At 44.2% G+C, this 26,791-nt stretch overlaps 1 protein-coding gene across 1 annotated transcript in view; it reads left to right on the forward strand.

Moving 5' to 3' along the window:
- The first annotated feature begins 7,019 nt into the window (after positions 1 to 7,019).
- The window catches only part of HTRA2 (HtrA serine peptidase 2), a 69,482-nt gene continuing 49,710 nt past the window's right edge, over positions 7,020 to 26,791 (forward strand). Inside the window, exon 1 of the mRNA XM_063457492.1 lies at positions 7,020 to 8,061. Within this exon, the coding sequence (XP_063313562.1) occupies positions 7,025 to 8,061 (1,037 nt within the window). The 5' untranslated portion in view covers positions 7,020 to 7,024. The remainder of the gene's footprint in view (positions 8,062 to 26,791) is intronic.

Consider the following 26,791-nt stretch of genomic DNA (forward strand, 5'->3'; position numbering starts at 1 on the left):
TAGATGGGTATAGGCAGAGAGTATGGAGACCGGAGTGATAAAGTGTCAATAAGGTGATATAAAGTTAAATGTATCACAGACACACAGCCACCCTTTCTCTTAGCTAGTTTCCAGAAATGCTGGATAGGTAGAAGGGCTATAAAGACCCAGAGAGGTCTAAGAAGAATCCTCTAAACTAGCCCTAATCTCCTTAAACACCTTCAAGGGTGTTCTAAGCTAAAGCTCAATCTAAACGTTTAGATGACTGCCTGATTTCCCATCACAGATGCTGGCTAGGAATAACAGTGTGCAAGACAAAGAGTGGGTCTAAGTGCCCATAGTGCAGTAAAGTGTCCCTAGTGAAGTGAAAAAGAGAATAACGAGCTGGCGCCCAAGAGTATAACGAGCTGGCGCCCTATCAGGGGACGTGTATATGGCATCGATTTTAGGAACCGGGAGATGGAAAAAGATGCTTGGTTAGTCCTCCTACTTCAAATTTGGGGCACTGCGCGTGCAATCTAATGTGCCACCAGATAGGAGTGGTGTGTTAAGTAGTACTATTCCTATCAGTTTAATCCCTGTTATGTGCCTTTTTTTTGGTTTGGTGTTTGAAGCCACAGTGCAGCACCAGAGGGACGAAAAATTAGGCATGTACACATGCCTGAAAAATTAGGTATTGTTGCAGCCGCTGCTGTAGCAGCGGCCATAAAAATTGATGTTTGTTTCCCAGGCCGAAAGTGCCCTAAAGCATTGCGGCTTGAACCCTAGTTGGTGGCGGATAAGTCACGCAAGTCAACCGGCATTCAGAGCTAAAATACAGCAGCGTGTGGACCATTTTTAGCCCAAGGCAGCTCATCTCATCAGGCCTTTTTTAGTCGAATGTATCGCCCACTGTCAGTCCCTTCGGGATCCATCCCTCATTCATCTTAATAAAGGTGAGGTAATCTAGACTTTTTTGACCTAGGCGACTTCTCTTCTCAATGACAATACCTCCTGCTGCACTGAAGGTCCTTTCTGACAGGACACTTGAAGCGGGGCAGGCCAGAAGTTCTATCGCAAATTGGGATAGCTCAGGCCACAGGTCAAGCCTGCACACCCAGTAGTCAAGGGGTTCATCGCTCCTCAGAGTGTCGATATCTGCAGTTAAGGCGAGGTAGAAATAAATTTCATCCGGGTACCTTCCACTGCCGTATCCAAATAGCCACAAATGTTTTGAACGCCTCAGACTCCACCAGCTTGTATGGTAAAAGCTGTCGGGCTAATAGTTCAGACAAGCCAGCTGTCAGACGCTGGGCAAGGGGGTGACTTTCTGACATTGGCTTCTTACGCTCAAACATGTCCTTGACAGACACCTAACTGTGGGCATATGAGCGGGAACTGCTCAAGGCGAGAGACGGAGTGGCGGATGGTTGAGAGGGGGCAAGGAGGACAGCAGTGGTTGACGTGGCTGAAGATGCTGGACCAGGAGGAGGATGGCGGCTTTGAGTTTGTGTGCTGCTTGTACTCATGTGTTGATCCCATAGGCGTTTGTGATGTGCGATCATGTGCCTACGCAAAGCAGTTCTACCTAGGTGGGTGTTGGACTTCCCACGACTCAGTTTATTTTGGCACAGGTTGCAAATGGCATCGCTGTTATCAGAGGCAGACACACAAAAAAAATGCCACACTGCTGAGCTCTGCAATGACGGCACTCTGGTGGTGGACACAGCATGCGTTGATTGGCGTGCTGTCGGGTTGACCCCGGGTGCCGATGCATGCTGTCTGACTGTGCCACTAGCTCCTTGCGACGACCTCCCCCTGCTTCCAACTCGTCTCCTCCTCCTCCTCTCTGTCTCCGCATATTAACTTTCACCCTGTTCTTCTTCTTGCCGAGCGGGCACCCACATGACATCCATGGACGCATCGTCATCATCAACCGCTTCACTTGTATCTGACAACTCAGCAAAGGAAGAAGCAGCGGGTACAACATCATCATCATCATCACACCGTACGTCCATGTGTGTAATGCTGCCTGCCTGAGACATATCCCTGTTATCTACATCCTCTGGCAATAATGGTTGCGCATCACTCATTTCTTCAAACGGATGTGTAAATAACTCCTCTGACATACCAAGTGAAGCGGCTGTGGTGCTAGTGTTGGTGGTGGCGGCAGGCGGGTGACTGGTATCTTGAGAGGTGCCCGAAGCTAAGCTGGAGGAGGATGGTGAGTCAAGGTTCCGAGTGGAGGCTGTAGAAGATTGGGTGTCCTGTGTTAGCCAGTCAACTATGTCCTCAGAACTTTTCAAGTTCAGGGTACGTGGCCTCTGAAAACTGGGCTTATTCTAGGGCAAAAGGGAATCACAGCACCACGACCACGATGGCCCCTGCGGGGTGGCCTGCCTCTGCCTGTCATTTTTGGGGGGATCAGTGATACTATGCATGCAAGCTGCTGTGAGACCAGATATGAGTGGCACTGTGCAGTGGCAGAGGTTGGCAGAGTACACGCTGTAGGCCTGACACACCCGCTTGAAGACGAGTAACTGCTATTCAATCTATAACAGTGAAAAAAGTTTTTTGTTTTTAAATGCACGCTATTGTGACACCAGATATGAGTGGCAATGTGCACTGGCAGAGGTTGGCAGAGTACAAGCTGTTGGCCTGACACTCGCTTGAAGGACACTGACTGCTATTAGCTTACAGTGAAAAACTTTTTTTCTTTTTAAAGGCACGCTATTGTCACACCAGATATGAGTGGCAAAGTGGACTGGCAGAGGTTGGCAGAGTACACGCTGAAGACCTGACACACCAGCTTGAAGGACACTGACTGCTATTAGCTTACAGTGAAAAACTTTTTTTCTTTTTAAAGGCACGCTATTGTCACACCAGATATGAGTGGCAAAGTGGACTGGCAGAGGTTGGCAGAGTACACGCTGTTTGCCTGACACACCCGCTTGAAGACAAGTAACTGCTATTCAATCTATAACAGTGAAAAAAGTTTTTTGTTTTTAAATGCACACTATTGTGACACCAGATATGAGTGGCAAAGTGGACTGGCAGAGGTTGGCAGAGTACACGCTGAAGGCCTGACACACCAGCTTGAAGGACACTGACTGCTATTAGCTTACAGTGAAAAACTTTTTTTCTTTTTAAAGGCACGCTATTGTCACACCAGATATGAGTGGCAAAGTGGACTGGCAGAGGTTGGCAGAGTACACGCTGTTTGCCTGACACACCCGCTTGAAGACAAGTAACTGCTATTCAATCTATAACAGTGAAAAAAGTTTTTTGTTTTTAAATGCACACTATTGTGACACCAGATATGAGTGGCAAAGTGGACTGGCAGAGGTTGGCAGAGTACACGCTGAAGGCCTGACACTCGCTTGAAGGACACTGACTGCTATTAGCTTACAGTGAAAAACTTTTTTCTTTTTAAAGGCACGCTATTGTCACACCAGATATGAGTGGCAAAGTGGACTGGCAGAGGTTGGCAGAGTACACGCTGAAGGCCTGACACACCAGCTTGAAGGACACTGACTGCTATTAGCTTACAGTGAAAAACTTTTTTTCTTTTTAAAGGCACGCTATTGTCACACCAGATATGAGTGGCAAAGTGGACTGGCAGAGGTTGGCAGAGTACACGCTGAAGGCCTGACACCCATACGCTTGCAGACAACTAACTGCTATTCAATCTATTACAGTGAAATTTTTTATTTTTTTTTAAATGCAAGCTTAAGCTATTGTGACACCAGATATGAGTGGTGGCACTGGGCAAGTGGGCACAGTATCCACTGTGAGCCTGACACAGAAGCTGGCAGACAACTAACTGCTATTCAATCTATTACAGTGAAAAACTATTTTTGGTTTTTAAATGCAAGCTTAAGCTATTGTGACACCAGATATGAGTGATGGCACTGGGCAAGTGGGCACAGTATCCACTGTGAGCCTGACACAGAAGCTGGCAGACAGGCAACTGCAATTACATTACACACACAAAAAAAAGTAGACTGATGTTCTAGCCCTAAAAAGGGCTTTTTGGGGTGCTGTCCTTACAGCAGAGATCAGATGAGTCCTTCAGTACTGTAGTGGACACTGAATACACTAGCCTAGCTATCAATTTCCCTATCAAATGAGCAGCAGCTACACTTTCCCTCCTCTATCTAAGAATGCAGCTTCAGAATGAATCTAAAATGGATGCTGTACAGGAGGTGGGAGGGTCTGGAAGGGAGGGTCTGCTGCTAATTTGCTGGAATGTGTCTGCTGACCGTGAGGCACAGGGTCAAAGTTTACTCAATGATGACGAATAGGGGGCGGATCGAACCGCGCATGTGTTCACCCGCTGTGGCGAACGCGAACACGCTATGTTCGCCAGGAACTATTCGCCAGCGAACAGTTCGGTACATCACTAATAATAAGTGGTGATCTTATTCTGGGTATATAATAACTGGCGATCTTATTCTGGGTATATAATAATTGGTGATCTTATTCTGGGTATATAATAACTAGTGACCTCATTCTGGGTATATAATAATTGGTGATCTTATTCTAGGTATATAATAATTGGCGATCTTATTCTGTGTATATATTAACTGGGGATCTTATTCTGAGTATATAATAATTGGTGATCTTATTCTGGGTATATAATAAATATTTGTTCCTGGTGAATAGTATATAATAATTGACATTGTCATATATAATAATAGCGGTGTATACTATGTAATAATATAATAGGATATAATAATAGCTGAAGTGGAAATCAATCAATAAATTGATTATTTTGTGTATCTGCCCCTGGCCAAATTAAGAAACAATGCCTGCACGCTCCCTGAAGTAATTCACACCAGACACAAGTTTCAGGTTAATGAAGAACTTGAGGAATGTTTATTCAGGGGCAGGCGACCCCTTATAAAGCACAATTACATCATAAGCATTGTCAGAGATAACATAGAATTATAAATCAGTAATTGGTTAAGTGTTAAGTGGTTCATTCAAAGCACGTCCTACTGGGTGTGCCATCTTATGTCATTACTGTCGTCATGAAGTTCTCCCCCGGATTCCAGCACCATCTGGGAAATTAGAGTGTTTGGTTGATGGGTGGGGTACTCCTGAGTGACATCTAGTGGTCATTTTAGTAATTTATTGAATAATACTGATTATAACTAAATGGAGTAAATAGGCATTTTACTAACTAAAATTAGGGTAATATTCAATTTCCACAACAATAGCGGTGTATACTATATAATAATATAATATGAAGATATAATAATAGCGGTGTATACTATATAATAATATAATATTAAGATATAATAATAGCGGTGTATACTATATAAAAATATAATAAGAAGATATAATAATAGCGGTGTATACTATATAATAATATAATATGAAGATATAATAGCGGTGTATACTATATAATAATATAATATGAAGATATAATAATAGCGGTGTATACTCTATAATAATATAATATTAAGATATAATAATAGCGGTGTATACTCTATAATAATATAATATGAAGATATAATAATAGCGGTGTATACTCTATAATAATATAATATGAAGATATAATAATAGCGGTGTATTATATGAATATGAAGATATAATAATAGCGGTGTATACTATATAATAATATAATATGAAGATATAATAATAGCGGTGTATACTATATAATAATATAATATGAAGATATAATAATAGCGGTGTATACTATATAATAATATAATATGAAGATATAATAGCGGTGTATACTATGTAATAATATAATATTAAGATATAATAATAGCGGTGTATACTATATAATAATATAATATGAAGATATAATAATAGCGGTGTATACTATATAATAATATAATATGAAGATATAATAATAGCGGTGTATACTATATAATAATATAATATGAAGATATAATAGCGGTGTATACTATGTAATAATATAATATGAAGATATAATAATAGCGGTGAATACTATTTAATAATATAATATGAAGATATAATAATAGCGGTGTATACTATGTAATAATATAATATTAAGATATAATAATAGCGGTGTATACTATATAAAAATATAATAAGAAGATATAATAATAGCGGTGTATACTATATAATAATATAATATGAAGATATAATAATAGCGGTGTATTATATGAATATGAAGATATAATATAATATGAAGATATAATAATAGCGGTGTATACTATATAATAATATAATATGAAGATATAATAGCGGTGTATACTATGTAATAATATAATATGAAGATATAATAATAGCGGTGTATACTATATAATAATATAATATTAAGATATAATAATAGCGGTGTATACTATATAATAATATAATATGAAGATATAATAATAGCGGTGTATACTATATAATAATATAATATGAAGATATAATAATAGCGGTGTATTATATGAATATGAAGATATAATATAATATGAAGATATAATAATAGCGGTGTATACTATATAGTAATATAATATGAAGATATAATAATAGCGGTGTATACTATATAATAATATAATATGAAGATATAATAGCGGTGTATACTATGTAATAATATAACATGAAGATATAATAATAACGGTGCATACGCTATAATAATATAATATGAAGATATAATAATAGCGGTGTATACTCTATAATAATATAATATGAAGATATAATAATAGCGGTGTATACTATATAATAATATAATATGAAGATATAATAATAGCGGTGTATACTATATAATAATATAATATGAAGATATAATAATAGCGGTGAATACTCTATAATAATATAATATGAAGATATAGTAATAGCGGTGTATACTATGTAATATGAAGATATAATAACAGCGGTGTATACTATATAATAATATAATATGAAGATATAATAATAGCGGTGTATACTATATAATAATATAATATGAAGATATAATAATAGCGGTGTATACTATATAATAATATAATATGAAGATAATATTTTTGTTGTTTCCGTTTTGCCCATAACAAAGATGGCGGCCGCTGTTTGTCTCATTGTTCGCGAGTGATAAAGTTTCAGAGTTTTCCCCTAGTGTTTGAACACTATGGCCGCTGCCATCTGTCTGTCAGTGAGAAGGAGAGATATGAGGCTTTGGGGAGCCAGACCCCGAGTGTTCAGCAATGGGTTCCTGGCCAAGATATCGGGGTTCAGGAGGCCGGGTGGCAGTACAGGGGGGCAGAGCATGACGGCTGGGGTACAGAGGACGGGGGAAATTCGGGGTTCAGGGGGACAGGACCTGCTTTCAGACATAGCTCGAGGTTCAGGGGTGCAGAGCATGTCCCCAGTTAGACATTGGGGTTCAGGGGTGCAGGGCATGTCCCCAGGTAGACATTGGGGTTCAGGGGTGCAGAGCATGTCCCCAGTTAGACATTGGGGTTCAGGGGTGCAGGGCATGTCCCCAGGTAGACATTGGGGTTCAGGGGTGCAGGGCATGTCCCCAGGTAGACATTGGGGTTCAGGGGTGCAGGGCATGTCCCCAGGTAGACATTGGGGTTCAGGGGTGCAGGGCATGTCCCCAGATAGACATTGGGGTTCAGGGGTGCAGGGCATGTCCCCAGATAGACATTGGGGTTCAGGGGTGCAGGGCATGTCCCCAGATAGACATTGGGGTTCAGGGGTGCAGGGCATGTCCCCAGGTAGATATTGGGGTTCAGGGGTACAGCTGATGGGTTTAAGAGCATCCAGCTATTTTGGTAAGCATGCCATTGATGCAGAAGGCAGGAGGTGTATGGAGGTGGAGGAAATTCTGGATAGCCATTGGGGTACAGGGGTTCAGTGTGAATATGAAGAGCACAATATGGGCTCAGAAGATGCGTGTTTCTCAATCCAAAGAGTGGAATCAGGAGTTGGTAGATGGAGCAGTGCATGGACACTGTATGCTGGCGTGATGCTAGGGGTTGGTTTTGGCTTCTGGGTGTGGAGCCGAGGACTCCCTGGAGCTACGGATGTGATGGCAGCTAAGCCGTATGAAGACCAAGAAAAGGTCACCCCCTCACCTGGAGCCCGGACGAGCTTCAACTTTATAGCTGACGTGGCAGAAAAAACTGCACCCGCTGTGGTAAATATAGAGATCCTTGGGAGGTGAGTGATTTAGGAAGTGGAAAACAAACATCTCTCAAGGATAGCCCCACACCCCCATATCTGTTTAAGTCTATTCATGAACCATGCATCAACATACGTGTGTGTCTAGCAGATCTGTCATGTTTACCTGGACACGTGTAAGTTGTATGAATTGGGCTGCCTTCCAGGTTTCACTATTAAACCATTTAATAATGTTTGACAAGGTACTTGGGGTCCACCTCCTCTGGAGTCTGTCACTACTGCAAGGATCTTCCATTCTGTCAGAGCAGGCAGCGGCTAGCATCAGGTGGAACCCAGGTAAGTTGTCAAATGGTTCCCAAATAGTTTGACTGCTTACCTGTGAGGGGCACTTCAAGGTCAATAACCTCTAAAGTGGGTTGTAGTGGTTATGGTGCTTGCCGTCTTTGATTTGATTTCCTCCCTGTATCTTTTCAGTTTGTATATGCAGTGCCTTCCATATGTTTCTCAGCAGTGATCTGTAACGGGGACTATGGCAGCCATAGCTGTGTTATACAAAATCAATATACTGGCTAATTCTCAAAATTGCTGTTTCTATTTTGTCTGAATCCACAGTTTCTAAATAAAGTTTTGGTATTATAAATCTAAATCCGATTCTCTAAGTATTTGTTTTGTCAATGTATGATGTAGTGTCTGAAAAAGTTTGTATTTCTTGGTGGTAACCTACCAGGGGCCATGACCAAGGCCTCTTATTGTTGACTGGTGAGCTGTGTTATATCATAGCCTTTTTAGTCTACAGGGAGCTTCATGGTTTGTGTAACTTCGGTAGTGTCAGGACGAACTAGTGGCCCAACACGCAGAACTAAGTCAAACTTTAGAAATAAACCGTAACAACGTATTACCGGGCCTTAGAATGGCCGGATTTAAAGGACCACTATAGGCACCCATCTCAATTAAGTGGTCTGGGTGTCAGGTCCCTCTAGTTTTAAACCTGCAGCTGAAAACATAGCAGTTTCAGAGAAACTGAGGGTTAATCCTGCCTCCAGTGGCTGTCTCATTGACAGCCGCTAGAGGCGCTTCTGCGATTATCACTGTGAAAATCACAATGAGAAGACGCTGGATGTCCATAGGAAAGCATTGAGTAATGCTTTCCTATGGGCGGTTTGAATGCGCGTGCGGCTCTTGCCTTGCATGCACATTTGGAGTTGTCGTTAGCAGAGGGAAGAGAGTTTCTCAGCGCTGAGGGAGCCAGGCGCTGGAGAAAGGTAAGTGGCTGAAGAGGGTTTTAACCCCATTCAGCCCAGCCGGAGGGGGGCCTTGAATGGTGGGAGGGGGACCTAATGACCCTATAGTGCCAGGAAAACCTTAAAGGGGTGAGTTTGCTACACGGAGCGAACCATATATTTTCAGACAATGTGTGGTGGAATCTCGGTAAAAATAAATTTAGTAGGCCGAGATTGCCACGTGGTATGTGCACGTGCATATGTTGATGTATCGGTTGGTTGCACGTGGCAACGATACAATCAGTAGTGTAAGGAGCATGTGTAGGAATACAGGATATACGAGTATTCCCCCTCCTCCATTGTGCTGGGCAAGCCAAGTGGTCAAACAGGAAGTTAGTCTTTGTTCTGTTGATTGGGTTAGAGTACATGTAGGTGGAACTGATTATAGGAGGAGCTATATGTCTATATAAGGGACCTACACTGTACGATCAGGACTCAGATTTTAGCTGTTTTTGGTGACATTAGTCCCTCTGAGTCCCGGTCGGTGAATCGAATAAAGATCTCTTCCTTCCTGAAGAAACCTGTGTGCTTGGCTTCCGTCAGTTTCTTCGGTATCATTTGGTGCATTGGCCGGGAATCTCATCGTTCAACGGTAGCTGAGAAACAGAGGCGTGAGACGGTCTATCTTTGCCCATGCTCTCTACGGCTGCACCCCTGAACTTTTACGTGGACCTCCCTTCGTCTCGGCGCCACTGGTCTGTTGTCCAGGAGATCATCGGCCTCTGCGTAGTAAGTGCTGGGGTGCCCCTGTCGATGAGTGTGAACTCAGGTTCAGGAACGAGGAGGTAAGACGACTACTGTTTTAGACGGTGGACCCACTGGGGTATTGGATACCGATTGTGCGGTAGGCCCATAAGGGGTTTGTATCTGGAATTGTGTATGGAATTGGCCCCCTCAAGTTGAGGGAAGGAGCGAAGGCGCACCGCTCGTAATTAAACGCCCTGTAGTCAGCTCGTTTAATCTTGGTTTGGAGTCAGGCTGGGTCCTGTGTAAATAGCCCAAGCCGGACACCGGTGTCTTGTCTAGACTAGCGTATCTAGGGTGTATATTTTGTTCGCTAGGTCGGAGGGACCGGGAGACTAAGCGGAGCCTGCTATATATTCTGTCCGCTAGATCTCAACCTATCTTGGCTAAGTGGGAAGGCGTGTAAATCTGGAACCCACTAGACAATTGATAGAGTAGATAGACTAAGAGGGTTTTGTGTAAATTCCGCCCTCTAGTTCGCTATATGTGGTGCTTGGGCAGCGACGGCTAACCAAAACGGATGTAAATAGTTTTAGGTAGTCCCTCGAGGTACTGGCCAATAGATTAGTTGGGAAACTGTAAATGTGTTAAAAATTATTGTAGTAGAGTGTATATCTTGCTAGATAGCGTGATCTCTGCCGTCTAGCGAGAGTGTGAATAGTGTGTAACTGTATCATAGTGCACGGTACCATAACCATGTATTATTACTGATGCTGTAAATAACCACTAATAACTGTTGTTTATGTTGTATGTTTAACATCATAACCACTACTAACTGAACTGTGACTTTAAAAATTGTACTTTAACCAATACCGTACTAACCGTACTATAACTACTGTTTGTAAAGACGATGTTACTAGGGCATGTTATAGACGGGTAATTTAAATACTGAGAATTATAACGTGGGTGATTGTATAGTTTCACCAAAAGGTACAGTAATAGTTATTTAGTGACTGGTGTAACAGCTGTGTGTGTACGGGAATTCCCTGTATGTTTTGTTGTGTACATTTGGCCTAGTAACCGTACCACGTGGTGCTGTTGCCAAGGGGAAGGGTGTGACCGTTGGAAGTGTGTTTGTTTTGCTTTTATTGGAGACGACGCTCCGTTGCTAAGTATGGGTGCGTCGGATTCAAAGATGATTGATCCCTTAGAATGCATGTTAAAGAACTTTAAAAAGGGATACAATGTACATGATTTTGGAGTAAAGATGTCCCCAACACGCCTGACTACTTTATGTAGTAGGGAATGGCCTACCCTGGTGGCTGCATGGCCTCCACGTGGCCGTCTTGATCCTAATCTGGTGCAGCGCGTACACGTGGCTGTATCGGGTAGGCCTGAAATTTACGGCCAGTTTCCGTATATTGATTGTTGGAAGCGGGCCGTAGATGACTTGCCAAAATGGATCAGGGTATGCAACGAGGAGCAATGTCGCCTCCTGTTGGCCAGAACTTGTTTGTCCACCAAGATTACGCCCATTCTGGACACGCCCCCTGAGTCAGAGATCCCCTTGCCACCCTCTTACTCCTCCTCTACAGGAAAAGGAAGAGGAGGCGCAGCTAGTAATACTACTCCCCTTGCTCTGTTGTCTCCACCTACCCCCTCCTCTAGCTCAGAGTCTAGCCCACTTGCTTTAAACCCTCCCCTTCCGGTACCTACCCCTATTAACCCCACCTATCCAGATTTGGCGTCATTTCTGGTTCCTGGTCAGGCTCCTCCCAGCCCGGCCCGGAATATTCTACTTACTGATCTTCCCCTCAGTAAAGAAAAAGCGTCCCCTTCCCCTCGTCTTACTACCCCTCGACCGGAACCCATAACTGACCTTCCTCAACGAAGCCCCATACTAACCCGACAACTGACCGGTACCCTCCAACCCCGACATTATCAAATGCCTCTCCGACTGACACCGGGCCCGACACATATTAACGGAGAGGGCCAGTTACAACATGCTGATCCCGTATTTGTCTATGTTCCCTTTACTACTACTGATTTATTCAACTGGAAGACCCATAACTCCTCCTACACAGATAAACCTCAAGCCATGACAGGTTTGATTACCTCTATAATCCAGACGCATAATCCCACTTGGGCTGATTGCCAGCAATTACTTATGACATTGTTTAATAACGAGGAAAGAACTCGGATAAATCAGGCGGCAATTAAAGCGCTTGAAGAAGTGGCCCGTACTCAAAATCAGGCCAACCCGGCAGCATGGGCCGCCGCCCATTATCCAAACACAGATCCGAATTGGAATGTTAATGGCGCAGATATGGCCCGTTTAAGAGCTTACAGGGACGCCATTATTGCTGGCATGAAAGCCGGAGGGAAAAGGGCGATCAATATGTCAAAGACGGCTGAGGTATTGCAGAAATGTGATGAGTCGCCCAGTGCCTTTTATGATCGATTATTGGAGGCATACCGGTTGTATACCCCCTTTAATCCAGAGGCTCCTGAGAATTCCCGGATGGTTAACTCTGCCTTTGTCAGCCAGGCCTATGGAGATATAAAGAGAAAATTACAAAAGTTAGAAGGGTTTGTAGGGATGTCTATAACTCAACTAATGGAGATAGCAAATAAGGTTTATATGAATAGGGAGACAGAGACGAAAAAGGAAGCAGTAGCTATCGCGGGTGTAGATAGAAGGGAAAAGGAAGTGTATAGGGGAACTGAGAAAAGCGAGAATAAGTGGAATAGGGAGCCTTTAAGTAGGAACCAATGCGCATACTGTAAGGAAGAAGGGCATTGGAGAAGTGAGTGTCCACTGAGGGAACAATATGAGAGAGATAGAACAAGGGCAGGATATAGTAATAATTATAGAGGCAGAGCGAGAGGAGGCCCTGGAGGAAATGGTGGGAATAATAGAGGAAGCGTTCATGGGGATAGGTATTACCCAGCAGCGCAGAGACCCCGAGAAAGAGAAAATAGAGACTTTGTGGGTTTGGCTGACACTGTTATGGATGACTATTGATACCGACCGGGCTCCATCCCCCTTGGCCGAGCGGAGCCTATGGTCGATGTAGCAATAGGGGGAAAAAGGAGTTCTTTCATGATCGACACTGGTGCTGAACATTCTGTGGTGACTAACCTAGTCGCTCCTCCTTCAGGAAGAACTATCACCGTAATAGGAGCAACTGGGAGGAGTGCTGCTAAACCGGTTCTTAAAAGTCGACTCTGTATACTGGGAGGCCACGTAGTAAAACATCAGTTTCTTTACATGCCTGAATGTCCAGTCCAACTTCTAGGACGAGATTTGTTATCGAAGTTACAAGCACAGATAACATTTCTGCCTAACGGAACGATATCCTTGAAGTTTAATGGACCCTCCGGTATAATGACAATATCAATACCGAAATAAGAAGAGTGGCGACTTTATACAGTGTTGACCAGCCAAAACCCTAGGAGTGATGAATCCTTGTTTAATATACCAGGAGTGTGGGCAGAGTAACCCACCAGGACTTGCTCGCAATATCCCACCTATACGGATTGAACTAAAACTTGGGGTTTATCCAGTGAGCCTAAGACAATACCATATTCCCCAAAAGGCTAAGAAGAACATCCAATCCTATCTGGATAAGTTCATAAGGTATGTTATCCTAAAATTCTGTACTTCCCCCTGGAACACCCCATTGTTGCCTGTTCAAAAGCCTGGGACAGATGAGTATCGACCTGTGCAGGACTTGAGAGCAGTCAATGATGCGGTAGTAAGTATACATCCAGTTGTGCCCAATCCATATAACCTGCTTGCCTTAATTCCGGGCAGGGCTACTTACTTTACGGTTTTGGACCTTAAAGATGCCTTCTTTTGCCTACGAATTGCTACAGAAAGCCAGTGTATCTTTGCATTCCGATGGGAAAATGCTGTAACGGGCTCGAAACGCCAGATGACTTGGACAAGATTGCCCCAGGGGTTTAAAAATTCACCTACCCTATTTGGATCAGCATTAAGTCAGGACTTACTAGACTTCAAGTCCATCCCAGGAGAATGTGTATTCCTACAATACGTAGATGATTTGTTGATAGCGGCAGTTACAAAAGAGAGATGCCAGCAAGCAACATATGATTTACTGCACATTCTTTGGAAGGCAGGATACAAGGTGTCCAGGAAGAAAGCTCAGTTGTGTCAGCCAACTGTCAAGTATCTGGGATTCCATATCTCTGAAGGTCAAAGGATAATGGGGCCAGAGAGAAAAGAAGCTGTATGCCAAATACCAACACCCAAGAATAGAAGACAAGTGCGAGAGTTCTTGGGGGCAGCAGGCTTCTGCAGGATATGGATTCCCAGTTATGCGATATTGGCGAAACCCCTCTATGCAGCTATAAAAGGCACAGAACACGATCCCTTCCTGTGGACCATCGAACAGCAGAAGACATTTGAGGATGTTAAGGCATTGATGAGCGCCCCAGCATTAGGTCTACCTGATCATACACGTCCATTCTACTTATATGTACACGAGCAAAGAAGGATGGCTGTGGGAGTACTGACACAGTACTTGGCAACGACCTGTTGCATATATGTCTAAACAACTGGATGCAGTGGCCAGTGGTCTTCCACCTTGTCTAAGAGCCGTAGCTGCCGCCGCCTTGCTGGTAGCCAAAGCTGACAAGCTCACTCTGGGTCAGGAACTCTACGTGCGAGTCCCGCACGCAGTACAGACGTTGCTAGACTATAAAGGCAATCATTGGTTTAGCAATAGCCGTATGACTAAGTATCAAGCCATGTTATGTGAGAACCCGAGAGTGCATCTTGAAACTGTCAATACCTTGAACCCAGCTACTCTTTTGCCACAACCTACTGAGAGTCAACATGATTGCCTGGAGGTGATGGATGAAGTGTTCTCAAGCAGACCGGACCTTCGTGATTTTCCCATCCAGAACCCCGATGTCCAGTACTATATGGACGGCAGTAGTTATGTGAAAGAAGGGATTCGCTACGCAGGATACGCAGTGACAACCATAGACTAGGTGATAGAAGCTCTGCCATTATCAAAAGGAACATCGGCACAGAAGGCAGAATTAATCGCACTCACACGAGCGTTACAATTGGCTGAAGGATTGAGGGTAAACATCTATACGGACTCCAAGTATGCGTTTTTAACCACTCATGCCCATGGAGCCTTGTATAAAGAAAGAGGACTACTGAACTCAGAGGGTAAAGAAATCAAGTACGCAGCTGAGATATTACAACTATTGGAAGCCGTATGGGAGCCGAAGGAAGTTGGTAGCATACATTGTCGAGCGCATCTGAAAGGTGATGGTGATATGGTGAAAGGAAATCGGATGGCAAATAATGCAGCCAAGCGTGCCGCTGAATCGGGGCAACAGGAATATGTGGAGTGTATAGCTGCTCTCATACCGACCCCTCTGTCTCAGTGGACTCCAGTTTATACAGCTCAAGAAGAAGAGTGGTTAAAGACTGAAGCTGGAAAATACTTGGAAAATAATTGGTATCAGTTAGAAGATGGAAGGATAGTTATTCCAGCATCGCTAGCTGAAGAAATTGTCCAGATCTATCACAATGGGACACATTCCGGGAGAGAGAGTATGGAAGAATCTCTTAGGAAGCATTTCTACATACCAAGATTGTCCAACTTGACTCAAGCCATTGTACGAAGATGTGTGTTATGTGCAAAAAACAACGCAAGGCAAGGTCCAGTGAGACCACCGGGAGTCCAGTACATGGGAGGGCTCCCTATGTCCGATCTCCAAATAGACTACACGGTAATGCCTAAATCCGGCGGACATCGTTGCCTACTAGTAGCTGTGTGCACCTACTCAGGATGGGTAGAAGCATGTCCCACTCGTACAGAGAAAGCAGGAGAAGTTTTGCGATTTCTGTTGCGGGAAATAATACCCCGATATGGACTACCATGTTCTATAGGATCAGATAATGGTCCAGCCTTTGTTCACCAGTGCCTACAACAACTGACTCATATGCTTGGTATTAAGTGGAAACTTCATACGGCATATAGGCCTCAGAGTTCTGGGAAAGTGGAAAGGATGAACAGAACTATTAAGAGCCAATTGGCAAAGATGTGTCAAGAAACCCAACTCAAGTGGAATGTTATTTTGCCAATAGCTCTGTTGCGCATTCGTAGTACACCTACTAGAAGGATGGGTCTCTCACCTTTTAAAATTATGTATGCGCGTCCACCTCCCGTACTTAGTAACTTAAGGGGGGATTTGAGTCAGTTGGGAGAAGGAATTACCCGGCAGCAGGTTGTAGAGTTGGGTAAAACTATGGAGGAGGTACAGAAATGGGTACAAGATAGATTACCTGTGAATATTTATCCACCTGTTCATTCTTATCATCCAGGAGACCAAGTTTGGATAAAGGAGTGGAACAGTGTACCGTTGGGGCCAAAGTGGAGGGGTCCTTATGTTGTTCTTTTGTCTACCCCAACAGCTATAAAGGTGGCCGAAGTGACTCCGTGGATTCATCACTCCAGGGTTAAACCAGCAGCAGCAGATTCTTGGCAAGTTACATCAGATCCTGAGAATCCCTGCAAGATCCGGTTGAAGAGAGTGACCCAGTTGGATTGAAAGTGAGTTTTGAGAAGAGTTCTGTTACAAGGGCACATCAACAAAAATCTACAAGTAGGTGTTTTGAGGGCCACAATAAAGCCTGACCACCTGCCTACGTATCATAGCCAGAGTGTCTTGAAGGGATCTCTGTGAAGGAAAGTGAGGATCAGAAGGACTCTATTCCCTGCAGCCCTCACATCCTGGAAGCTGAGGTGCCATCGCTCGGTCGAAGAGTTAGGAAGAAGATGTCAGGAGTGATGTGTTTTAATAATATATTTGTGACAAAAAGGCTTTTGTCACTGGGTCTGCATGTGACACACTGCCCTGCCCCCCTATCTCTTGGAGGAGCCGGATTGCTAGCCTCTTACCCTGGGATGCTGGCCCGTTAAGTCATGGGGTCTTAAGGCACTTGGGACAGAGCCCTCTGTCTCTGGATCACATCATTCGCCTTACTTGCTTGGATTGTACATGTCCCCTGTTACACTCGTATGTGGGTTCGTGCAGTTTAATTTCCATTACAGCTGGTGAACTTAAACTTTACTCAACGTTATTGAGAACTGTGTTCGTGAGATCTGAGCGCTATTCGCCTATAATATGCGCTCAGATCCAAGCTATCTGGGGGTGTGTGGAACATGGGGACTTCGTTCAGCGAAACATGAGTTATTGATTTTAATACAGTTTTGTTAAAAGGTAAAAAGCACATGTTTCTCTCTGCCCGGAGATAATTAGGTTCTCTGCAACCACTTAAGCTAATTATCTCCAGGATAGAGAGGAGGGGTTACACTCTTCCTGTGGGTGTGTATAAGAATTGTACTGTATACTGATTGGTTCTGCATATTTTGTTACAGTCCTCCACAAGGTCCCATGTGGGAGTTCCTTGCTGGGAGACCATCATAAAAGGGCTGATTTTGGCCATCAATAAACACATTCGTTTTACCCCTTCATGAAGTCTCGACTCATGTTTGGGGAATTGGGAGCTATAATCACTACTTCACTCTTTTCAGCTTGGATTTCGGGAGACGCTACAAGGATCAGCGCTGCACGGATAGCAGGATCCTTTACACTGGTGGCAAGCGGCGGGATTTTCTCCCGAATGGATATACAGAACCGAATCAAGTAGTGAATAGCATCCTAGCGACACCGGTACCATGGATTTATAATTAGGGCAACGCTAGTATCCGTACAGTGCCCCTGGCTACAGCAGCATGGAATCGGCTAGTTCCTGGACAGCGTTCCATGAGGAGGTGCACCCGGATTACAGGGATGCAGCCCGGAAAGGCGTATGGCACGAGGCCATGGAGGACATGCAGCGACAACGTAGCGAGAGTCTCCCCAGCGAGGAACAGAGGTTGCGAATGCGATTGGCGCTGCGAAAGCCTCTGCTGGGGGAGCAGCCCCTGAAGGAGTGGGTGTCGGAGCTCGAGACCCTGGTATGGCAGGAGACCTGGTTAGAGGACGCATACCAGGCACTATGGTGGGACACAGTGCGGCAGGCTCCCTGGACTGAGGAATACCACAGACCCGAGAGTGAGGATTACAATGGCCCTGGTCTATTATGGGAGTCCTTTGACGAAATGGATTTTGGGAACGCGGGAGAGTCCAGATTCTGGGACCTTATGGACTACAGGAGAGACCTACACGATTGGCCTCCCGAAAGGGGGGTGAGAGCAGATCTAACATTCCTGGTCAGAAGGGAGTGGGAGCTGGAGCAGGACTACCAACATCTGCTCCGCTTGATCCACTCACAGCCTAACCTGCAGCACTACCACTGGCAAGACCCGGCTGAGGTACACCCGGCTCCGCTACCAGCTGCAGAGGTAGGGGGGACCTCATAGACTGGTCCGGGGAGGATCCACAGTCGGCAGGTGGAGATGGGACCGGGGTCTCTTCACCGGTCCTGCAGGGATTTGGGAGCCTAGTCTCCATTCCCCAGCGGCAGTGTGTCCAGCAGGGAATAGAGAGCCCAGTCTCCTTTCCCCAGCAGCAGGACACTGTATTAGGAGTAGAGACCGTCGGTCTCCAGCAGCAGAGCTGTACAGCTAAAGGGAAGACAGTCGGTCTCCAGCAGCAGAGCTGTACAGCTAAAGGGAAGACAGTTGGTCTCCAGCAGCAGAGCTGTGCAGCTAAAGGGGAGACAGTTGGTCTCCAGCAGCAGAGCTGTGCAGCTAAAGGGGAGACAGTTGGTCTCCAGCAGCAGAGCTGTGCAGCTAAAGGGGAGACAGTCGGTCTCCAGCAGCAGAGCTGTGCAGCTAAAGGGGAGACAGTCGGTCTCCAGCAGCAGAGCTGTGCAGCTAAAGGGGAGACAGTCGGTCTCCAGCAGCAGAGCTGTGCAGCTAAAGGGGAGACAGTCGGTCTCCAGCAGCAGAGCTGTGCAGCTAAAGGGGAGACAGTCGGTCTCCAGCAGCAGAGCTGTGCAGCTAAAGGGGAGACAGTCGGTCTCCAGCAGCAGAGCTGTGCAGCTAAAGGGGAGACAGTCGGTCTCCAGCAGCAGAGCTGTGCAGCTAAAGGGGAGACAGTCGGTCTCCAGCAGCAGAGCTGTGCAGCTAAAGGGGAGACAGTCGGTCTCCAGCAACCAGGCTTCAACCAGACTACTCCCGTAGTAGTGCTGGTACCAGGGCAGAGTACCGCTGGTCTCTGCCCACTCAGCCACCCACCAAGGCAGCCTACCAGTCCCACACACAGCCGTGGTGGCCTGGACATGGACAAGTTTTTCCCTCACTCAGGTGTAGAAACCTGTTATTGTGGGGGGGCTGTACTGCTGTTTCTGTTTTGTGGATGGGCTGCTGGACTAACAAGGGCACTGACCGGCAGGAGGTCAGATACCCTGTTAGTCCGTTTGGAAAAGGGGAGATGTGTGACAAAAAGGCTTTTGTCACTGGGTCTGCATGTGACACACTGCCCTGCCCCCCTATCTCTTGGAGGAGCCGGATTGCTAGCCTCTTACCCTGGGATGCTGGCCCGTTAAGTCATGGGGTCTTAAGGCACTTGGGACAGAGCCCTCTGTCTCTGGATCACATCATTCGCCTTACTTGCTTGGATTGTACATGTCCCCTGTTACACTCGTATGTGGGTTCGTGCAGTTTAATTTCCATTACAGCTGGTGAACTTAAACTTTACTCGACGTTATTGAGAACTGTGTTCGTGGGATCTGAGTGCTATTCGCCTATAATATGCACTCAGATCCAAGCTATCTGGGGGTGTGTGGAACATGGGGACTTCGTTCAGCGAAACATGAGTTATTGATTTTAATACAGTTTTGTTAAAAGGTAAAAAGCACATGTTTCTCTCTGCCCGGAGAAAATTAGGTTCTCTGCAACCACTTAAGCTAATTATCTCCAGGATACAGAGATGGGATTACACTCTTCCTGTGGGTGTGTATAAGAATTGTACTGTATACTGATTGGTTCTGCATATTTTGTTACAGTCCTCCACAAGGTCCCATGTGGGAGTGTCCTTGCTGGAAGACCATCATAAAAGGGCTGAGTTTGGCCATCAATAAACATTCATTTTACCCCTTCATGAAGTCTCGACTCGACTGTTTGGGGAATTGGGAGCTATAATCACTACTTCACTCTTTTCAGCTTGGATTTCGGGAGACGCTACAAGGATCAGCGCTGCATGGATAGCAGGATCCTTTACAGTATTTGTGTGTTTTTAATTATTCAGGAAGGTAGAGGTACCGACACACCAGGCTGTGAGGTTTGCATTAAGACTACGAAAACCGGCAATCACATTTCCCAGACCCTTATTTGGCATTCCCAGTATGAGTGTAAAGGATATGTATCTAAGTGTAGATACTTAGGCATAGATTATAGTGTATACCATTTAGGAGCAGGAGAACCTAAGTGTTTTAGCCCTGAGTATCAACCCCGTACAATTTGGTTGACTATTCGGAATGGAGACTCACAGGGGACCCTGATAAATAAGACCATACTAGAAACCGTGCATTCTCCAGGTGTTTTGCTATTTGATGCATGTAAGGCGATATCAGGTGGTAAAAAAACGTGGAATGTATGTGGCGATCTTAAATGGGAAAGAACGTATGGGTCTAATGATAAGTATATTTGCCCCAGTAGTAAGCATAAATAGCACAGTCAGTAAAAAAGGGGGACACAACTTTTTTTAGATACATAAATGAGAAAAGAAAAGTAAAACAAGGATTAGTTAGATTAAAAACAAAAGAAGGAAGGTATGTAGATGAGGATAAAGGTCTAGCTGACTGCCTCAATGAATATTTTTGTTCGGTATTTACAGCTGAAAATGAAGGAAAATGAAGTAACCAATCATTGATAACAGGAGTAGTCCCAGAAGATTGGAAGTTGGCGAATGTTTTGCCCATTCACAAGAAAGGTAATAGGGAGGAGTCGGGCAACTATAGGCCAGTAAGCCTTACTTCAGTAGTGGGGAAAGTGATGGAAACCATGTTAAAGGATAGGATTGTTGAACATCTAAAAACACATGGATTTCAAGATCAGAGACAACATGGGTTTACTTCAGGGAGATCATGCCAAACTAATCTTATTGATTTTTTTGATTGGGTAACTAAAATTATAGATCAGGGTGGTGCAGTAGACATTGCTTACCTAGATTTCAGTAAGGCTTTTGACACTGTTGCACATAGAAGGCTTATCAATAAACTACAATCTTTGAGTTTGGATTCCAATATTGTTGAATGGGTAAGGCAGTGGCTGAGTGACAGGCAACAGAGGGTTGTAGTCAATGGAGTATATTCGAAGCTTGAGCTTGTCACCAGTGGGGTACGTCAGGGATCTGTACTTGGACCCATTCTCTTTAATATTTTTATTAGTGATATTGCAGAAGGTCTTGATGGTAAGGTGTGTCTTTTTGCGGATGATACTAAGATATGTAACAGGGTTGATGTTCCAGGAGGGATAAGCCAAATGGCAAATGATTTAGGTAAACTAGAAAAATGGTCAGAGTTGTGGCAACTGACATTTAATGTGGATAAGTGCAAGATAATGCATCTTGGACGTAAAAACCCAAGGGCAGAGTACAGAATATTTGGGATTTAAGGGTAATTATTTCTGATAACTTATAGGTAGGCAGACAATGTAATAGAGCAGCAGGAAATGCTAGCAGAATGCTTGGTTGTATAGGGAGAGGTATTAGCAGTAGAAAGAGGGAAGTGCTCATGCCATTGTACAGAACACTGGTGAGACCTCACTTGGAGTACTGTACACAGTACTGGAGACCATATCTTCAGAAGGATATTGATACCTTAGAGAGAGTTCAAAGAAGGGCTACTAAACTGGTTCATGGATTGCAGGATAAAACTTACCAGAAAAGGTTAAAGGATCTTAACATGTATAGCTTGGAGGAAAGACGAGACAGGGGGGATATGATAGAAACATTTAAATACATAAAGGGAATCAACACAGTAAAGGAGGAGACTATATTTAAAAGAAGAAAAACTACCACAACAAGAGGACACAGTCTTAAATTAGAGGGACAAAGGTTTAAAAATAATATCAGGAAGTATTACTTTACTGAGAGGGTAGTGGATGCATGGAATAGCCTTCCAGCTGAAGTGGTAGAGGTTAACACAGTAAAGGAGTTTAAGCATGCGTGGGATAGGCATAAGGCTATCCTAACTATAAGATAAGGCCAGAGTCTAATGAAAGTATTTAGAAAATTGGGCAGACTAGATGAGCCGAATGGTTCTTATCTGCCGTCACATTCTATGTTTCTATGTAAATATATAGATCCAAAATGCCCAAATAAAGAATACAATTATTGTCCGTATTGGTCCTGTGTGGGGTGGGCTACCTGGGGACAGACAGTAGATAAGGATATGATCGTCACTAAGTTGCCTACCAAGCCATATTGTAAGTCTAGGGAGTGTAACCCAGTCCATATACTTATCAATGATCCAGAACTATTCAAGATAGGTTTGGGAACTTATTTGGGTTCCAGATATCTGGAACAGGTTTGGATCCTGGGACAATATTATTTATAGGAATAGAGACCGATACTGTGGCAACCCAGACCCATCAGGTCTTTCATTCCTTCTATGAGGAGATGAGTGTGGAAAATAAGATCCCCCATAATGCGAAAAACTTATTTATAGATCTAGCCGAGAGTATTGCTGGTAGTCTTAATGTAACCAACTGCTATGTGTGTGGAGGTACTAATATGGGAGACCAATGGCCATGGGAAGCAAAGGAGGTAATGTATTCCGGTTCTGAGACAGATGAACAGTTGATATCTTCTCAAACTGATTATCAAGTGAGTGTTAGAGGTAAATCTGAGTGGCGATTAAAGACCTCCTTTATAGGTTATGTTTGCATAGCAAGCAAAGGAATAATGTTTAATACATCTGTAGGAGAATTGACTTGTCTAGGGCAAAAAGCTTAAAATGATGATACAAAAGATACAGCTTGGTCAGCTTCAAATGTCTCAGAACTACCTAATCCGTTTGCAATTTATACCAATTTAAAGGATGTGTGGTTTGACCTATCTGCTACATCTAGTTGGAAAGCCCCAGCAAATTTGTACTGGATCTGTGGTAGGAAAGCCTATTCGGAGTTACCACAGGACTGGGAAGGGGCATGTGTATTAGGTATGCTCAAACCATCCTTCTTCTTGTTGCCAATTGAAACAGGAGAGACTTTGGGAGTTAAAGTATATGATGTAAATCATAGAAAGAAAAGGGGACCTCTAGAGATAGGTACCTGGGAAGATAATGAGTGGCCTCCCCAGTGTATTATAGATTATTATGGGCCAGCTACGTGGGCAGAGGATGGTACTTATGGATACAGAACCCCAATATACATGCTTAACCGTATCATAAGATTACAGGCAGTGGTTGAGATAATTACCAATGAAACATCACAAGCGCTTAATCTCCTAGCAAAGCATAACACTAAGATGAGGACAGCCATTTACCAGAATAGATTAGCCTTGGATTACCTATTGGCAGTAGAGGGAGGTGTATGTGGGAAGTTTAATCTAAGCAATTGTTGTCTTCAAATAGATGATGAAGGGCAAGCAATAGCTGAGCTTACTAGCCATATGGTTAAACTGGCACATGTGCCTACTCAAGTATGGAAAGGGTATAATCCGAGTAGTTGGTTTGGTAACTGGTACGAGCAGCTTGGAGGACTCAAGGCACTGGTAGGTGGAGTCATGCTAATCTTGATGCTTTGCCTCCTCCTGCCGTGTCTGATTCCTTTGGTAGTTAGGTCTGTGCAGAGCATTATAGAGAATATAGCAGAGAGAAAGGCCGCTGCACAGATAATGGCTGTTTGCAGGTACGAGGCTTTAAATCAAGGAGAACACGTACAGGAAGAGGAATGCTGAGGGGTTCCTATCTCTAGAGAGTCACAAAGTCTAGTCTGGTTTATGGCAACTTGAGGTGTAAGCAAACCCTGATTTAAGTGATGCATATGGGATTATGAAATATCAGAAGCATCAAAGGGGGGAATGTGGTGGAATCTCTGTAAAAATAAATTTAGTAGGCCGAGATTGCCACGTGGTATGTGCACGTGCATATGTTGATGTATCGGTTGGTTGCACGTGGCAACGATACAATCAGTAGTGTAAGGAGCATGTGTAGGAATACAGGATATACGAGTATTCCCCCTCCTCCATTGTGCTGGGCAAGCCAAGTGGTCAAACAGGAAGTTAGTCTTTGTTCTGTTGATTGGGTTAGAGTACATGTAGGTGGAACTGATTATAGGAGGAGCTATATGTCTATATAAGGGACCTACACTGTACGATCAGGACTCTAGCTGTTTTGGAGACATTAGTCCCGGTCGGTGAATCGAATAAAGATCTCTTCCTTCCTGAAGAAACCTGTGTCCATCTCTCTGTGCTTGGCTTCCGTTAGTTTCTCCGGTATCAAATGCATAACAGTGGTATGGCGGTTATGACATGCACACTTTTTTGTTTTAATTGAGTATAACTTGCTAGTCGGGTACATCTAACAAAAACTTAAATTACGTTTAGTCACTCGAGAGGCTTAAAAGACCACTATAGTGCCCCCCCCCCTTATTGTTATTTAGGGCCCCCACCCGCTGCGCAGGGGTTGGGGCTGGATAGTATTTTTTTGTTTTTGAACAGTAGGTCCCCCCCTCCCCCCCCGATTGTCCATTATGGCCCCCACCCACGGTTCAGGGGTGGGGCCAAAGTTTTTTTTTTTTTTTTACACAGTGAACAGCCTGTTAAGTAGATATGCCTCTACTCGCGTCATAGCGAGTAGGGGCATTCGGGAGATTTTAATCTTCCTTCTGCTATTATGGGGGTCATATTGACCCCCATAGAGTGAGGGATGACATGGGGGGCTTATGAAGTGGTGGGGAGCACAGCCCCCTGCCGCTTCTATCTTTACATATTACAAGGAGGGAGCTGCGTGCCGGTAGCTCCCTCCTTGTAATAAACTGAACGAACAAACAAACACTGATATTCAGTGTTTGTTTGTTGGTCTGATATTTCCATTCATTCATTCAGCTTTCTGACGACTGAATGAATAGATGAAATTCCCGTTTTCATGTGCGGGAATCTCACCGCACTATCTAGTGTGGGCAGATGACTTGTCCCACAGGGACATAATCTTCCCACACAAAGATGGCGGCACCCTGAATATAGATCGGGGCAGAAAAGAAAGAATAAAAAATAGGTAATAGGGGCATTTGGGGGTGGCTAGGGGGTCAGTTAGATGTAGTGGAGTCGGGAGGGGAGTTAAAAAATAAATAAATAAAAATTAAACGGGATTCGGTTATGACAGTGCCGCTTTAACAAGGCGAAGTTCTTAAACAGAGATGATGCAATCTATTAATACTTGACAAGTGATGTAGTTTGCTAACGAGTTATGACTATTGTGAGTATGTTCAGGTGCTATTAAAACAGGCTGGGTCGGAGTAGTGATAAGTATGAGCCCTGTGGCCCATGCATGGTAGGTTAGGGGGGTGGATATATTAGATGATGTCCGGTGATCCGGTGGCTATGTTGCCCTCTGTGAGCAAGGGGGTGCTGAATGCAGCCAGCCAAGGTTTCAATAAGATCAAAAAGGTAACATTAGGGAAGCAAAATGATGATCTGAGTACTCGAGCATATTCCGAATGAGACCCAAAAAGCACAGCCAAATAAAAAAATTTAAACCTGAGAAAAAGATACAAGATTTTGTGAGAGTGTGAGTTCTCTTCAGTGGGGAGGCTGGTGGTGATAATGCAGTTCCCAAATTTAGGTGGTGATAGCTGCGTATGCAGAAGCCTCGTGTTTATAGGCACAAACGGTATGGCTGTTGCTGGGTTCCAATGGTGTCCCGCTGGGGTCTGCTCTGTTTGTCCGGTAGGTAGCAAAGAGTCCGTGGGCAGGTTGAGCTTTTGCAGCAGTGTAGTGGCTCCTTGTAGGTCCGTGATGGAGTGGACGGCGTCGTCCCTCAGGACCTGCAATGCTCAAGGAGAGCGCCAGCGGTAGCTGATGTCGTGCTGTTTGAGCAGTACGACATCAGCTAAGGGACTTTAACTTGTGGCTTGGTGAATTGTGTCGGGAGCCAGGATTTGGCTTCATTTCTCATGGTAGCTCTCTTTGGAATGGAAATAAACTGTACAAAAAAGATGGTTTGTATCTTTCTCAAAAGGGAACAAATGTTCTCCGTGAGCAGTTCAGAGGTTTTGCTAGGATGGATTTAAACTAGGAGGGGGGGAGGGGGGGGGGCTAAAGGGTGATAAAGCATCAATCCAATTGCCCCCCAAAACAAGGACAGAAGGTGCCTGTAGCAAGTGTGTTAAAAAATTATAAACTTAGTCATGTCTACAAATGCTCGCAGTTTAGGGAATAAGATACATGAACTTGTTGCAATAATGGCAACTGATAGTGTAGATTTAGTCGCTGTTACTGAGACATGGTATAATGAGAAAAATGACTGGGACATAGCAATACCAGGGTACTCTTTATATAGAAAAGACACGGAAGGCAGGAAAGGGGGAGGGGTGGCCCTGTATGTGAAGGATAGCATTAAATCTAGCCTAATAAAGGTTAGTGAGACGAACCTAGAGTCCGTTTGGGTTACGTTAGAATTTGGTAATCACACAGTAATTCGTGTAGGTGTGATTTATAGGCCCCCAGGACAAATTGAAGAGTTAGATAATCTACTAGTTGAGGAAATAGCTAAAATGACAATGAAGGGGGAAATTATCATCATGGGTGACTTTAATCTTCCTGATGTGAACTGGAAAACCAAAGTAGCTGCTTGTGCCAAGAGC

This window comes from Pelobates fuscus, chromosome 6, assembly GCF_036172605.1.
Source record: "Pelobates fuscus isolate aPelFus1 chromosome 6, aPelFus1.pri, whole genome shotgun sequence".
In the NCBI taxonomy this organism is placed as follows: Eukaryota; Metazoa; Chordata; class Amphibia; order Anura; family Pelobatidae; genus Pelobates; species Pelobates fuscus.